Consider the following 15,722-nt stretch of genomic DNA (forward strand, 5'->3'; position numbering starts at 1 on the left):
AAGACATGAACTCCTATTCCACTGTACCCATTTTGAGAACATCCCTTACTGAGTACAACCCAGGTAAATGTACGTTGCCAAGGAGCTGGTAGCAGTGTAGTCTACAAGGAGAATCAAATGAGTTGGAGCAGTTTCGGAGAAAGCTTATGGAACCATCCCCTCACAGGAGAATGGAGGAAGATCACAATGTTGAGAATCAGTAGCAAGACCCTTAGCATCTCTGGGCTTTCTGTGTCTCTGGTCTTTTTGCTGTGTGTTTTCTTCTCCTTGGTCTGTGCACTGATTCTGCTGGGAGTCAACTCCTCCTGGCTGCACTCACAGCTCTGTTTCGAATGTCTTCCAGGTAACAGACCCTTGAGGATAAATTCCCATCCCAAGTGCGAGGGGTATCCATAACCATTTGAGAGCTTTCTAATCGAAAAAGCAATGGATTTGGAGTCCCACTTAATGATTGTTGTATAATTTAAACTCAGTAGTTCTTTTCATATTTGATAGGAAATTTATTCCACTTTAATTTTGCCAAGATGTGAACACATATCAGATGTAGGAAGAGTGCAGTTCAGATTTAAAAAGCAATTAAACTTCAGTATGTGTTATATTTCTGGGTTTTTTTTCTGTTTTTTTTTTTATTATTATTATTTTTATTTATTTTTTATTAAGTACCTGCCCCTGGAAGTGTCCAGCTTTTTACATGACTTTGTCATTCCAGGTTTAGCTTGTTGAAACATATTTAGTTGGTAGAGGGAGTGCTTTTTGAGACATTAGAATCCCTTCAATATGCTCCATGCTAGTTTTCGAGACAGCAGGAGGACTAAGTTGGGAGGTAGTGGTGTTTTGGGAGGGGAGGGTGGGTTTTTTTGTTTGTTTGTTTGTTTTAATGAAAAGGCATTCAAACATTTTTCCAGATTAAATATTTTTTCTAGTTTCTGCAAGAGCTGATTCCAAAAATCTTTACTGCCAGTGTTAATTTTGAGGAGGAAAAATGTGTCATTTAGTCTTAAAAGCTTGAGTGTGACAGAAGAGAAGGGAACATCACAATCCAGAAGAGAGAAACTGTTATCTGAAACTTGCTTGCTGAGATTGACTTTAAGCTCTTTGTGCAACCAAAAATGTTATCAAAATAACAYGGTTTCCTCAGGAACTTTAGAGGTTATTTATCAGAATTAGTGTACTGTCATTGAGTCATTTATGTATAATCTTAATATTGTATTGGTTTCAAACAGCTGTAGAGATCATTGGTTTTGATGAGGATGCCAAACACTAGAGCACTATTGACAAGTCTGAAGTGTAAGCTAGTATTTATAGAAAGAAAAGTGCAAAAATAGGATATTGGTTGTTCCAGGAAAAAGGTAATAATCATCTAAAACGTTTTGTGGTTTTAGACGTATACCGTAACTCAAATTTGTCTTAACTCAGCTGTCTAAATTTAAAGACTATTAGACATCTCCAACATCTCTTATGAATTTTTATACTTGGCTTACCTAGTGCAGTTTTAGAAGAATAATACAGGTAAATCCAAAACTGGTTTTGAGGTTTAAAGATGATACAGAAAATACAGATAAAAATTTTATATAATTAACCAGGTTCATAAGGGTTATTTATTTGACTGAGAAAATGGATTAAGTTGAGAGTTCAAAGAAAATTATTTAATTAGAGAATTGTTTTGGAAAATCAATTTTATAAGAATACCTGAATTTCAGCATAAAAATTTAGAAAAACCTCTGTAATCATAAATCAAAGGAAAATTAACCCATATCTTTAGTGACTGTATTCAAAATTAAGTGGTAAGTAATATTTTTGCAAACTTAAATTTTTGGGCTCCCCATATGACTTGCTTTATACTGTCAGTTTATATTTAATTCAACACACACAAAACTTTAAAAATTAGGTTCCAAGTGTATTTACCATAAGCATCCAAATTGCTAGTGATGCTTGAGAAATTAGCTAAAAGCTTTAGCAACTGCTGGTTGCATTTATTCTTTGAAATAGATTATTTTGGTGATAAAAATATAAAATTGCTTCCTTCTAGTACTGTTCCATTGGGATCTGATCAGATTCTTCTACGAGGAGCTCAGTTGAGAAATACTCAGTGGGTTCATGGAATAGTTGTCTATACAGGACATGATACAAAACTCATGCAGGTTTGTCACTTGGAATTTTTCTGAATTCTCTGTTTTGTTACCTTTTTATATCACTATTGCACAGAATATTCTTTAAGAAAACATGGTTAGACTCAATATAGTAGTTAAATTGCTGGTAATGGGTCATCTTTCTTATGAAGTAAAATCAGTAATAATAAAGCAATTTCTTATTATAACTATTAGACAATTATCTGTCACTTAGCCACAGAGTAGTTTTTCCACTAATAAGCATATTCAGAGGTACTATTTTGTAACTTGTGTTTTGAAAACTATTTTGTTAGCAAGTTGGATTGTTGTAGTTTGCCTGTTCATCTTTTTTTTATTTTTGACTGCTCCTAAAACTATCCTGTTATGGAGCTTTCTTTCAAGTATGAAGGTAAGCATTCTTGTCAGAAAACAAAGTGAAATTTTACTCATTTGCAAAATAATGAGGAAAAAAATTCTCAGACTATGAAGATATTTTTTCTAGTGTTGTTTGAAATATCCAAATTAAAAAGCATTTGTCAAGAAAAAGGAATGTTTTCAGTTTGGTCATGCATGTCTCTTACTTATTCCTTTTCTGATTTGTAAAACCTAATTTGACTGTTCTTAGTATTAATTAGCAATTGTCTTCTATAGCTCTGTTTGGGTGTATGTACATAAACTTTTAATGTTTACTGGTAGCTGTTGCTTTTATGAGTGTTCTGTGTGGTTGTTTAAAGTGCTTGTGATACAAAACTGAAACCCAAATTCATGAGTTTGTCTTTTTTTAAGTGAAAGTTATGCAGTATATGATGATCTATTTGTGGAAAAGTTTAGAAAAGGATGCAATAATATACAATTTGAGGAAAAAAAAAAAAAGAGAACTGTATGCATACCTCTTAATATTTAATAGCCAGTGTTTTTGTCTCTTGCAGAATTCCACAAGCCCACCTCTTAAAATGTCTAACGTGGAACGAATTACAAACATTCAGATTTTGATTTTGTTCTGCATCCTTATTGCCATGTCTTTGATCTGCTCTATTGGTTCAGCTATATGGAATCGAAGGCATACTGGAAGAGACTGGTATCTTGATCTAAACTGTAAGCTGTAAAATAATTTATTAATATTTTAGTGTTCAGTTGCCCTTAAATTCTTGCTATTTGAAAAGGAGGATGTTTAACATTCAACTTTACATAGTGTTGTTTTTCTGTCAGTCTTTATTGTATGTTGACTGAAGTCATTAGGCTAGGTATGTTCACATTCCCTGTTCTTTTAGAAGATTCATTAAGCTCTCTAATCTCATATCTCTATGTTAGGTAGTGTGAATTCACCTTTTTCACAGTTTTTGTGGGGGGGAAAATAGGAAAGTGTAAGGATGGATATAGAGAAGTTCCATTCCATTCCACAGTTCCCACTTTAAAAAAGTCAAACTTTAAAAAGTCATATTTAGAACTTGGTTCCTATGTATAGGTGTTCTAACCAGGTTGTTATCTTAAAATGAAGGAATTAGTCAAAGGAGGGAAAGGCTGGGAAGTTTGCTTTTCAGAAGTTGTCACATTTTAAAAAATCAGCAGTATATGATACTCTGCACTATAATTTCTTTCTTTCTTTTTTTTAGAATCATCTTAAATGTTTTATGATATGTTTTGGTTTTTGGCAGATGGCGGAGCAAGCAATTTTGGGTTGAATTTCTTGACTTTCATCATTCTCTTCAATAATCTTATTCCAATCAGTTTGCTGGTTACACTTGAAGTTGTTAAATTTATCCAGGCATATTTCATAAATTGGGTAAATATTATTCTTGCTGTAATTTACATAGACTTCTAAAATCAAGTGGTTTACAAGTGAAATGATTAGCCAGTCATTTCTATAAACGATTTCTATGATTTTATTTGTCTGAATGAACATTTTTCAGATTTTTTTTACATAAATACTTATTTTAAGTGTGCAGTTTATTATTGGAATCTGAGAAGGCAATGATAATATATATTTTTTTAGTGTTTCTTTAACAGCGCAGGATTCATTTTTGGAGCAGAACTGCTTTTTCCAGTGCTTTGTCCCTTCTCATTCTTAATATTCAGGTATCAGAACTTCAACCAGAATGATCGTAAGAGAGTGTTTTGCGATCGAGTAGTTTTATTCAGTTTTCTCTCTTGTTTTTCTTTCTGAGCTTCGTCCACACTTTCTGTACCTTTCATTGATTTCCACCTCCCTCCCTGCCATAGTTTAATGCTTTTGTACAAAGCCAGTCTCTACTGGTATAATCTTCTACAAAATAGATAAAGATCATTTTGTTGTTCTTTAATTTTTTCCTAGTGAATTGATGGGGGGAAAGAAGGATTGACTTTTTTTTTTAAGTTGTCTAATTGCTGTTAGTATCATGCCTTCAATTTGTCTTTTTTTTTTCCCAAAAATAAATTAATCTTATCATTCTGAGCTCTTTGATCTGATTCCTTGATCAAATGCATGAAATGGATTTGCGAGAGATGATGTCATACAAATATAAATAAATTAATATGTACAGTAGCAGGTAAAATTTCTTTTGATTTTAAAAGTTAAACATTTTTGCAGGCAGTCAGCTATTACTGATTTCTTCATTTCTTTTGTACTGCAGCACAAATATTGTTGACAAATAAGAGTGCAACACAATTCTTCATTTATGTTCTATATTTCAAAATAAATACTTGACAAAGGTTTTGGTGGACAGGAGAAAGAATATAACCTAAGTTGAATGAGTAGATTCATAACTAGTACTTGTACAAGAAATCCTAACAAAGACAGTTCTAACTTTTGTTCCTCCGGTTTCACATAACAAAGAGATAGTTGTCTTCAAAAGTCAATTTATCTTAATCTGGGACACTGGATATTTACTGCCTTAAACACGACTGCTGTGTGTATGCTAATGATACTGGTATAGAGTTGGTCATCTGCAGTCTCTAGCACTGCATTGCCAAACCATACTATATTTTAATTTTTTCCTGTATCTAAAAACTAAGCTTTGAATTTTTTGGAACAAGCAAAAGAAATACTTAGAATGTAACCTATGTTTATTATTGTGTATTCTTAAATTTATCTCCTTTTTTTTTTTTTTTTTTTGTCTCAAAAAATATTTATCTTACCATTTTGGAATGGCTGGTTTTGAATACAGTATAAGTAGAGAAGACTGACTTTTCACTAAATATTACAATATAGTGTTTCTATTTATTGGTCTCTATTTTAGATAAATTTGTAAAACAGTTATTCAATAATATAAATCATTGGGAGTAATCTCAGTAAAATCTTAAGGCATCATACAGTTTTTTTGTTTTAAGGAGGAAATCTAATTTCTGTTTGGAATTCTTGAAGTGTTCTGACTGTCTGTGGCTTCCCCTGTTGAAATAAACAGAAGTAGATAACTTGTGTTCATATTCAATCTGTTCTTGTTCATTTAGCCTCTCTATAAACTAATATTTTTGTAAGAAGCTATGGAAGACAAACTTGTAAATATATATTTTTTTCTTTAGGATATAGATATGCGCTATGAACCTACGGACACTGCTGCTATGGCTCGTACTTCCAATCTCAATGAAGAACTCGGACAGGTACAAAGAAATTACTAGCTCTAACTCTGTGTGGAGAATTATACATATGGTTTTAAAATCTAAATTATTAAAATAACGTGCGGCTTTACTTTTAAAACTGATATTCTTGCCTTAGTCTTTGTTTTATTTGCTTATTTCTTTTTTCTTAATTTTGTCAGAGGTGTTTCTTTAAAACACTTTGCAATACTTATAAGGTAAATATTTGAAGCCAGTATTAAATGAGCAAAAACTGTTCTTTGTATTGATGTATGTGTGGTAATCCAAGATTCCAAATGGTTTTCTAATGTAATCCAAGGTAATCTAAGTGGGTTTTTGGCTCCATATTTAAGTGTGTTTATATATTACATACAAAACAGTGTTGAAGTATATTATTAAAGTTGCAAAGTCTGTTACTCAGAGGAATTCTGAAGCATTAAGGCTGTCTGTGGCATATAAATTTATCTCTCTCTGTATATATACTATGATTGTGCATATCTGTGTCTATGTGGTGGTTTTTTCACACACACTGTCTTGCTCAATGGATGGATGTGCTCTAGGGCTGAATCATGGTTGCATAAAAAGAAGAAGATTTTTTTTTTTCTTTTTAAATGCCTTCCCTATTTTTTGCCACAAAAGACTGAAGGTAGTGAATGAAACAGGGGCTAATAGTTGAAATAAGTCCTGGAAATTTGGGCTTTATTCTCTGCATTTTCCTGCAGAGTTCCCATGTAATACTGAAAAATCAGTCGGGCTTTTCAAAAGAGATCACCAATTGTGTCTTCATCATTTTATGCAAGTGTGACTTATTGAATTATTTCTGAGGCTTGCTTGTAGAAGTACTACGTGTTATATTTGTTGTTTCAGCCAATTGCATTTGCAGTCTTGCTTTAAAAGTATATTCAACATTATACTTGCTAGTACACTGATTCTTTGGAAAAAATACTATGTGTTCATTTAATTACAGTCATAGTATATGCGAAGTGTATATATTCTTGCATTTTCTAATTTATAATTTTTCGTAATTGATTCTTTAGCTTATTGCATGGGAATGTAAAAGTTGTTATCTGTTATTCTTGCAAAACTAAACAGAGAATTTTAGCCATGTAGCATCCAACTTCTCGGATCTAATGCTTAAGAGATCTGCCTTTTGGGAAAACAGTATCAAGCAACAGACAGAAGTTGTAGCTTAATATGTTCTAATGTTAGTCCACATAGAGGAGGATGAGACCTTTTGATCACTGGATTTCACAAGTATGTGCAGATAGCAGAAAGTTTTTGTTCTGTTTCTGGCCTTAAAGGGGTGTATACTCTAGTTGAAGGAGAGACTGTTAAATATTTGCTTGCTTTCTGTCTCATTTTATACCATCCATCTGTTTTTCTCTTTTCGCAGTTAGCTTGTCATTCACGTTCTCATTTTTCCACCTTGCCAGTGGAAGTTTCTCATCAAATTCATCTCTTCTTAATTTTCATGCAATCTTAGTTGATTGCTTTTTTGGAAATAGATATCAGGACTCTGCATCTGCAACATTTATGTACTGAATGTATTTATATCCTATGAACTGCGTGAAGTTTGCAGAACTGGTAAAAAAAAAAAAAAAAAAGATATTTAGTGTGCTAATAGGCATGAATTGTAATAAATATGTAAATAATTACAAATTAACTTTCAATAATTAATTTTGCCATTTATTTAGGTCAAATACATATTTTCTGACAAAACGGGTACCCTCACATGCAATGTCATGCAATTTAAGAAGTGTACTATAGCAGGAGTTGCGTATGGGTAGGTATTTTTATATATACTCATTTCTATATCTGTACATCTTTCTCTTCCTCTGCTTGTGTGTATGTACACACATATATACATAAAGTTAAAGCTACATTTAAAACAAACTTATGCTTGGCAGTAGATACAATTTAGAGTCAATTTGTTTGTGACTATGAAATGTTACTTGTAAGAAGGCTGTAGTTCTTTATCACTTCAGTTATAACGCCTCTTTTTGTCTTTGGTGTCTATATTTTTGTTTCTGTTTCCAATGTCATAAAGCAACTTCAGTATGTCTGCTTCTTCTATAGCTCAATCTGTTTAATGCTATTATTAAAAAATTACTTCCCTCATACTTGCAGAAAACTTCTGTAGTTGTCCATGCTTCATATTCCATGTAGGCACATGCTCTTATACTAAATGCTATGCAGGACGAACAAGAATTTGGATTACACTACTATAACATGTAATCCAAGTGGTTTTTGTGAGTAGTTTTAAAGTGGCCTAACTCCAAATATAGATTTTTAACTATTAAGAAATCTCTCCAAATAAAAGCAGACAAAACATTTTATTACTTACTGTCTACAGTTGCAGCCACGTTCATTGACCAGTTTGTGAAAGGCTCAAAGTTCTAAGGCTGTTGACTTGCAAGAAACTCATAAGAGCAATAAATAGAGCAGAAGTGCCTACATTATAATGCCAGCAGTAAATGAAATGCAGGGCCTAGGCGGATCTCTGAATGTTCAGTGGAAGATAACTAGACACCTTTAGAACATTAAATGTTGAGCAGAGACCAGGCAGACGTTATGAAATTTTAAGTTTTGAACTTGTGCTAAAGCGATGTTTGGGCTTTTGTGGCTTTGTGGTTTTGGGGGGCTTTTGTGGGATAATTTGGATCCTTTCAAAGTTCCTAAAATAATTTTGAGGAGTCTGATGATACATGCTTTTGTTTTGAAAACTTAAATCCTCCATGTATTAACCATAATGGTGTTTTTTAAATTAATAATTTCATTTAAAAAAAATACAGTTTCAACCCTCGTATTTCAAAAAAYGAACCAAAAAACCCCCACAAAACTCACACTTTATTTTGGGCTCACCTTCAAGCACAGGAGCTAGTCTTTTTACTTCAGTGAAACTGATCTGAGCCGTCTATTTTCAAATTCTTTGTATAGCAATTTTGTAAGCTGACAAGAATACACTAATGGTAGTGGCAATTAAAATCAACATTTGATATTCAGTTCATTGTATATCTCTATCTGAAGTTGATATAGCACAAATTTTCAGACTTCTCCTTTGCAAAACCAGGGTGTTAATGTGTTTTAAGTAAAAGTGTTCTAATTTTTCTTGCTATGCTTCCCAGCTCCTATTCATCCGCTTTTGAAAAGACATTGGCATTTTTAAAGAGCATTAGTCTGTTTAGAAAGCAGTTTCTCTTTAGAGCAAATAGCTGTTACAACATTTCTCGTGGCTACTCTGACAACAGATTCACGCTTTCTCTCTGTATTGGTGCAGGTTAGAGGAGGTTGGGAACACAGAGAAAAGGATAGAAGTGACTCTTCCCTCTTCCATGCCTTGTCAAGTGTAGTATAATTTGTGATATATTCCAACCTGTGTCATCATAGGGCTAGATCTTTCACATGCTATAGTTAGCTGTGTTGATCAGCTTTTTTTGAACTCAGCCAGATAAGCTGACATAAGCATTGACATAGCAAGAAATGCTACTTTTTGTTTAATATGAAACTGCAGGAAATTCTAGCAGTTGAATGTCTTGTTCCTTAATTAGGAGTAAACATTTCTAAAATAATGAAGAGCAAGACCCAGTTGACTTGGAGACCGAAGATGAGCAAATGGGAAGAATTAAAGAGTAATGCGCTTTTGAAGCATAAGTCCAAATAAAAAAGAAGCAAGCCTGAGCTACCTTAGTGCCCAGTGACTGCAGCACTGTCCCAGGATTCCATGCAGTCGGAGGAAGGAATTGACCCCATTTCTTCCTCCTTTTGAGTCTGTGCTTTAATTAGTAAGAAGGCATCTAAAATACTGTTTAAAAAAAAAGTAACTGACTGCATTTGTGGTAGTCTTCATTCTGTTTAGTATGCACTGGATATATTTTCTGCCTATTTTCTGACTGAGTCTTTCTTAGATGTATTAGAGGTGGCAGGTTTGATGTGATATGTCGTGTTAGATGTGATGACTGCTGAGGCTGAACCAATTTTGATGTGTACAGGAAACAAAATCACAACACAATTAGATGTTTCAAGTGAAACAAGGTAATACTTCAGCCTGATAAAGTTTTCAAAGTTTCGAAGTGGAGTCTTTTTTCAGTGGACTCTTCTTTTAGCTGTCTTGGACCTAATTACTAACTGTCTACCTCATTCCCTTTTTGTTGTAAAGATACTTTTAGGAAATCTGGTCCTAGCTGTTCTGCCTCAGTTTCTGAGTACCTACTATATTTTCTTGCACTGAAAATGAGTATATTCCAATTTTAGACTGACCTTTACCCCTCTCCAGAACAAAGTCACAGTCATAACAGCCTGTTCAACTGTTATGTGTTAGACTTTGACATAGACTTCTGTATAAGACAGTTTGTTGGTTAATGTATACTGAAATATAAAGCAAGATTTGTAAAGAGGGATAATGCTATTATATCAGCTGGTGTATGTTAGTAATTAGACAAGCTTTAAATCAAACAAAAATTATCCTTTATGGTTTATAAAGCCTCAACAGAAGTATCATACTTTTTGCAATGCTTTATTGTAACCTAGGTACTGGGAAAATACTCATTAAGATGCTTTTAAATCTTTCTCTTTTTAGTAATAATTTCACTAACTAACTTCTCTTTTACACGTGATCAAATTTTGTAGCCTTTGTGATTCTTTCCTTTACCTGTTTCTATTCCTCTCTTACTTTTTGTGCAGCCATTGCCCTGAGCCTGAGGATTATAGTGTTCCTTCAGATGACTGGTAAGCTCTAAAAATCATTTAGTATATGGTGTTTGTTTAAGATTCATGCTTAATACCAGTGAGATAAATAAATTTTTAGAAATAGAGCTAAATATATAATATTTTTCTCAAAAGCTGTTTTAGCTTCAAATTGATGCAGGCTGACTGAGGCTTATACAATTTTATGCTGACAGAACTCTAAGTGATTAGGTTGGGTACTCTGCAATAGAATTGTTAACTAATACGGTCACTGAGGTATAGTGCAATTGTCCTACTGACAATACAATTCAGAATAGCTATTGGTGAGAGAGTTTTGGTTATTTATAAAGGTATCAAGGTAACTTTGATCACACTTTTGAAAATGTTTCTACCGTTACCTAGTAATAAGTTAAGAATAATATCTGTTAGAAAAATAGCCTGAACTTGAGAGCGAAAAATATGTAATAAGCTATTGTTAATATTTTACTTTCTACGAAGAGTCTTAGAATATTAGCACTACCTGTTTTTTTGTTGTTTTCGTTTTCTTTTAACTGAAATTGAGATTAAACCACCCAAATGCACCTGGAGCCAACATTAATCTTTTAAACAGGAATCTCAGGAAAGGCTAAGTCCTGACTTCCTTTCTGTTCCCATCTGCATGATGTCTTGTACTGTCTTCATTGTTCTTTCCTAAACCAATCAATCATTTGCTATCCTGTTCAGAATTAGCTCAAATAAAAAGGGGACAAAAATTCATTTGCAGTCTTTAAATTATTGTTATGTTTGATGAAAGTCATGACAAGGTATTGCACCAAAAGCTATGCAGTATGTTGTCTCTGTATGTTTAAAAAGTTTGTGAGAAAAACTTATTTTGCTAAGTTAGAATTAACAATTCTTCTAGATTAAAAAAAGGAACAAAATCTCTCCCCACATGCACCCAAAATATCTCACACCCATGCATGTGCCCCAAAATTCTATCTGACCTGGATATCCGTATTTGTTGTAGTGGCCTATTCCTTACAAACATGTACGAGCATGCTTAGCTGTGCACAAATGAGTGGTTTTATTAAAATAATGTTAATGCTTATATATAATCAAGCATGTTTGCTCATAAAATACTTGTTGTGTCCAACTGGAAAACAGTTATATCTCCGACTGGTTTGCAGTTTCTTTTTAGCGCTGAGATTCAGAAATTAGTTGTCTTTGCTGCTGCAGAAGAGATCTATATCCTGAAGTTTTTTATCAGAAAGCTTTAAGCAAACAAAGTTTAAACCTTAAACTCTAAACAAACTTGATGTTATTGAAATTGCTAACTTTCAGCACTTCAAGAGCCAGTTGCTTTGATATTTATTTTAAAAAAATTCTCAGTGATTGAGAATGCTTTGGGTTTCTCGCTTTCATTATAGGCTTGTGCAAAAAGTGGTCCTTGAGAATTTATGCAGAGGAGGTACTGTCATTTCATATGCCTTCACAGTAGTGCAGGACTGCAACAGCCCTCTTTTGTTTCCACAGAGAATCTTTAGACTACCTTTGATATGACTGTGGCTTAGTCTCCAGCTTAAGTCATTGAGTGTGTTCAGGCTCTTCTAAGATTGTGTGACCAAGGCAAAATCCAATGTAAATGAAAAAAGAATACCTCTTCTCCAAAGTAGGCTCACTTTTCAGCCCTGTTTTGTTTCACTGAGGTTCAAACTCAGGTAGATTGTCGTCATGGTCAACAGTCAGCTGTACTGTAGTAACAAGTCTGTAACAAGATGTAACCAGGTCTAGAAGTATTTACTTTTTTGAGTCCTTAGCTTCAGCCAGAAGCCTTGGTCAATGTGAAAGATGTTTGTGTGCAACTTTCTCCAGAACCCTCACCGCTTTGTCTCTCTTTGGTCCCTTCCTGCTTCACCACTGTTGCTACATCTTTATACATCAGCTTACTAGGTTTCTTTTTGGTCATGGGCAATAGAAGACAAGCCATCTCCTTTCAGTCTTCCCTGATGTACAAACTCAGTTTACTTTAACTCTTTCAGCTACCTCACTTGCTTTTCTGTAAATGTTTGCAAACCTATTCCTGCTGCTAATTTCTCAAAGAAATGTTATTTCTTAAGGCGTGTCTTGTTCTGTGTGGCTCCAATAATGACCTCCTGAGGAGAGCAGAAGCCACAATCTTGTATTTTAGTAGATTTTTACTTCATCCTGCATTATCTGAAGACAGTAGAAAAACTTCCCTGCATTTGGGAGTATTTATGTAAATCAGAGTTTATCAAAAATAGATAAATGTTGGAGATGTGTAACAAGCACCTGTTCATTTCAGTTTCTCATCCTATGTGATTGCAGCCACAGCACTATGTTGCAAAACCTACAAACTGAAATTTATGTTTGACCTCAGCACAGCAGATGATCTGCAGATGAATTGTTAAGAACATGCTAATGGTTTTCTCTCTTCTCCTTAATTATTTCTAGGCAGGGCTCACAAAATGGAGAAGAAAAAACATTTAGTGACTCATCATTACTGGAGAATCTTCAAAGCAATCATGTAAGTGGTACAGAAAAAATTACTGTTGTTTTGTGAAATCAAACCGTGGCTTTCAGTAAGCCAGAAGATGATTTCCTTTGAAGAAAAATAAATTAAGTACTTACACAAAACCCAGGTGTAGTCGTGAATACTTTTTTAATTGTTCACTGTTGATGTGTGTAACTTAATTAGATCCATCTAGAACTAACATCCAGTGTTAACTTGCAGAGAGCCTTTTTTTTGAAGGAATTTCAGACTCAGAATTTCTAAGACTGAAGCATAGTAGTCTTACACTGTGGATTCTATGGGTATTTCTACCATTGTTTTATCCTAAGTCATGCTGTTCATATGTTTGTCATGCTATCGATCAAAGCTTGCAGTATCAGCCATGTCAACTTACTATCTTGACATGATTGATTATTTCTGTGCCCAGGCTTAGTTAAAAGCAAGGAATTAACTATATACATTGTTTTTGTATATGCGCTTGTTAGATCATCACATCAGATAATTAATTGAAATAGAGATTATAGAGTCTGATATTTCCTCCAAAGAGACAGTACATTTTGCAGTAGGTTAGTAGTTTAGTTTATAATTTGATTATGAAACAGTCCAATCATTAACATTTTCTGTTTGTCATTTGTATAAGAGATGTTTTTACCTGGCTATAACAAAGAACACCTGTCTGGAATCCTTAAACTGTTCAGTCTGTATTTGAAGAGTGTAAATAAGTTACTCTTTTTGCTTAATTTGGTCTTCCCCTGAGCATAATTTCAGGGTAACTGACAGACAGTGAAGTATTTTCTTCCTACAAATGTGGCAGAGGGATCTCTCATACAGAAATGCCCAGGCCAKTTTAGGTAGTCATTTTCCTATGACTACTGTTGTTTATAGAATCCTAGTGGAATTAAGTTAGGTTTTCAGAGATTATTATATTTTATAGAGTAATTGTAAATTGAATTCTATTGTTGATATTCTTAGTGTACCACTAATCAGAAATACTAAATACTAAAAATATTCTATAAAAAGTCTCAGTTTGTGGTGGCAGCTGTTTTTAGCTTATTTAGGGGATGCACTGGGAGTTTTTTGAACAACTGTTCAGGAATTGGTTCCTTCGTTTTGCCGACTTCAGATGTACTAATAAGGCATTTTATGTGCATTAGTCACAAATGTCAACTATTTTGATTAGATCTATTCTTTTCCTCTTACTCCCTTGGTTAAACCATTTTAAATTATTTTCTTTTCAAATTCCGCTGCACCTGACCATGCAGTGTTTCCCACATGATTTTAGAGTTTGGTTGCTACATTTTCTAAAGGTTCTTAAAAGTTGTCAGATACCATATTAGAAAAAAGTAATATAAAGAGGAATATTTTTAACAAAAAAAGACTAACATTCAAAGAGACTTCAGTGAATAATAAAATCAGTTGTGAAATCATTTTAAAGTAAAATTCTTTCAATACAGGATTCAGGTTTAGCTTTTGTGTAAAATGTTTATGTGAATTATTTTACATTTCTGATTATTCCCTTTTGATGGTTATGACAGGAAATGCCACTAAACACTATCTGTATAGTCTATATTGAAGTAGAGCAGCAAGAAGTTAACTCTGCAAGCTGAAATTGGAGGATAGATAGTCTGTTTTATTTAGTTGTTGATAGTTAGAGGAAAAAAAAATTTCATTAGGTTTTTCTTGACCATTTATTTGTCCATATCTATTATTACATTTCAGTTGCTTATATTGTTCAAATGATTTATCACTTTCTGACACTATTTTTTCTTTAGCCAACTGCACCTATAATATGTGAGTTTTTGACAATGATGGCAGTGTGTCATACAGCTGTTCCAGAAAGAGAAGGTGATAAGATCATATATCAAGCAGCATCTCCAGGTGAGAGTCAAATAATGGAGTGAACATATAGCAAAGTATTCTATCTGTTCAACAAGAAAATCGTATGCAAAATGTATTGTTTATTTTGAAGTATCTGCTGAAATTAAAAAAGAAGACAGACCCCCCCTAAAGAGAATTGGTGTCAGCTAAAAACAGATTTATCAAGAAAAATAAATTTAGACTTTTTTCTTGCTTACTTTGCTTTAGTAAATATGTATGGATTTCCTGCAGATTACATAATGGCAAAGGGTGATTGGTAACTGTAGTATTACTAAGCTGTCATTAGATTACTATGGAATTCTGAATGAGCTACTCAAATGCAAATAGAAATCAAAATAAACCAGGAGGCAAGCTGATGTTCTTGCTTTTGTACCTGTTCCATATTCAATAACACTGGTATTGAGTTATAACAAAGACYATGTTTTAATCAAAAATGAAAAAAAATGTTTTTAAAAGGATAGAAGTTGTGATAAGTTCTACCAGATAAACAAAGTAAAAAAGATTAGAGTAGAAAAGGTCTGGTTCAGGCCTACTTTGTTGCACAAACAATTTTGAATTCAAGGCCTGAGGGACCAAGGCAAAATAATTAAAATATGATCGGTTCTACTGAGCTAATGTAATATGACAAACTATGATAGGAAAAGTGACATGAAGCACAGTCTCCAGCCTTCCTCTTTCTCTGTCTGTCCCAACTCCTGGGTAGCCATTTACCTGCAAATTCTGTCCTACAAGAATTAAAGACAGGACAGAGGTAGGGCCATAATAAATAAAATAAATAAAGTTAATGGGATGAGAGCTGCGTTTTGTTGGGCATGGTGAGCTAATTCAGTTTTGATATCTTGAATCATCTGGGGAGAACTGATGCCTGTGGGAAACTGAGTCACAGCTTGAAACCTTTCAGGGATGTAGGCACTGAATTTATCTATTATTTACAAGAATGACTTACCACTCTTGTCTTCGAAAGCAGAACTTGGACAAGGTACTTACCTTCT

The 15,722-nt window shown here is 33.6% G+C and overlaps 1 protein-coding gene across 1 annotated transcript in view; it reads left to right on the plus strand.

The window, feature by feature from the left end:
• Positions 1-15,722, plus strand: part of ATP8A1 (ATPase phospholipid transporting 8A1) — a 113,997-nt gene that overhangs the window by 22,722 nt on the left and 75,553 nt on the right. Inside the window, exons 10-17 of the mRNA XM_026077534.1 lie at positions 2,030-2,141; positions 3,038-3,203; positions 3,764-3,891; positions 5,607-5,684; positions 7,355-7,443; positions 10,341-10,385; positions 12,795-12,867; positions 14,625-14,730. Coding sequence (XP_025933319.1) covers positions 2,030-2,141; positions 3,038-3,203; positions 3,764-3,891; positions 5,607-5,684; positions 7,355-7,443; positions 10,341-10,385; positions 12,795-12,867; positions 14,625-14,730 — 797 coding nt within the window. The remainder of the gene's footprint in view (positions 1-2,029; positions 2,142-3,037; positions 3,204-3,763; positions 3,892-5,606; positions 5,685-7,354; positions 7,444-10,340; positions 10,386-12,794; positions 12,868-14,624; positions 14,731-15,722) is intronic.

This window comes from Apteryx rowi, unplaced genomic scaffold, assembly GCF_003343035.1.
Source record: "Apteryx rowi isolate R43461 unplaced genomic scaffold, aptRow1 scaffold_457, whole genome shotgun sequence".
NCBI lineage: Eukaryota > Metazoa > Chordata > Aves > Apterygiformes > Apterygidae > Apteryx > Apteryx rowi.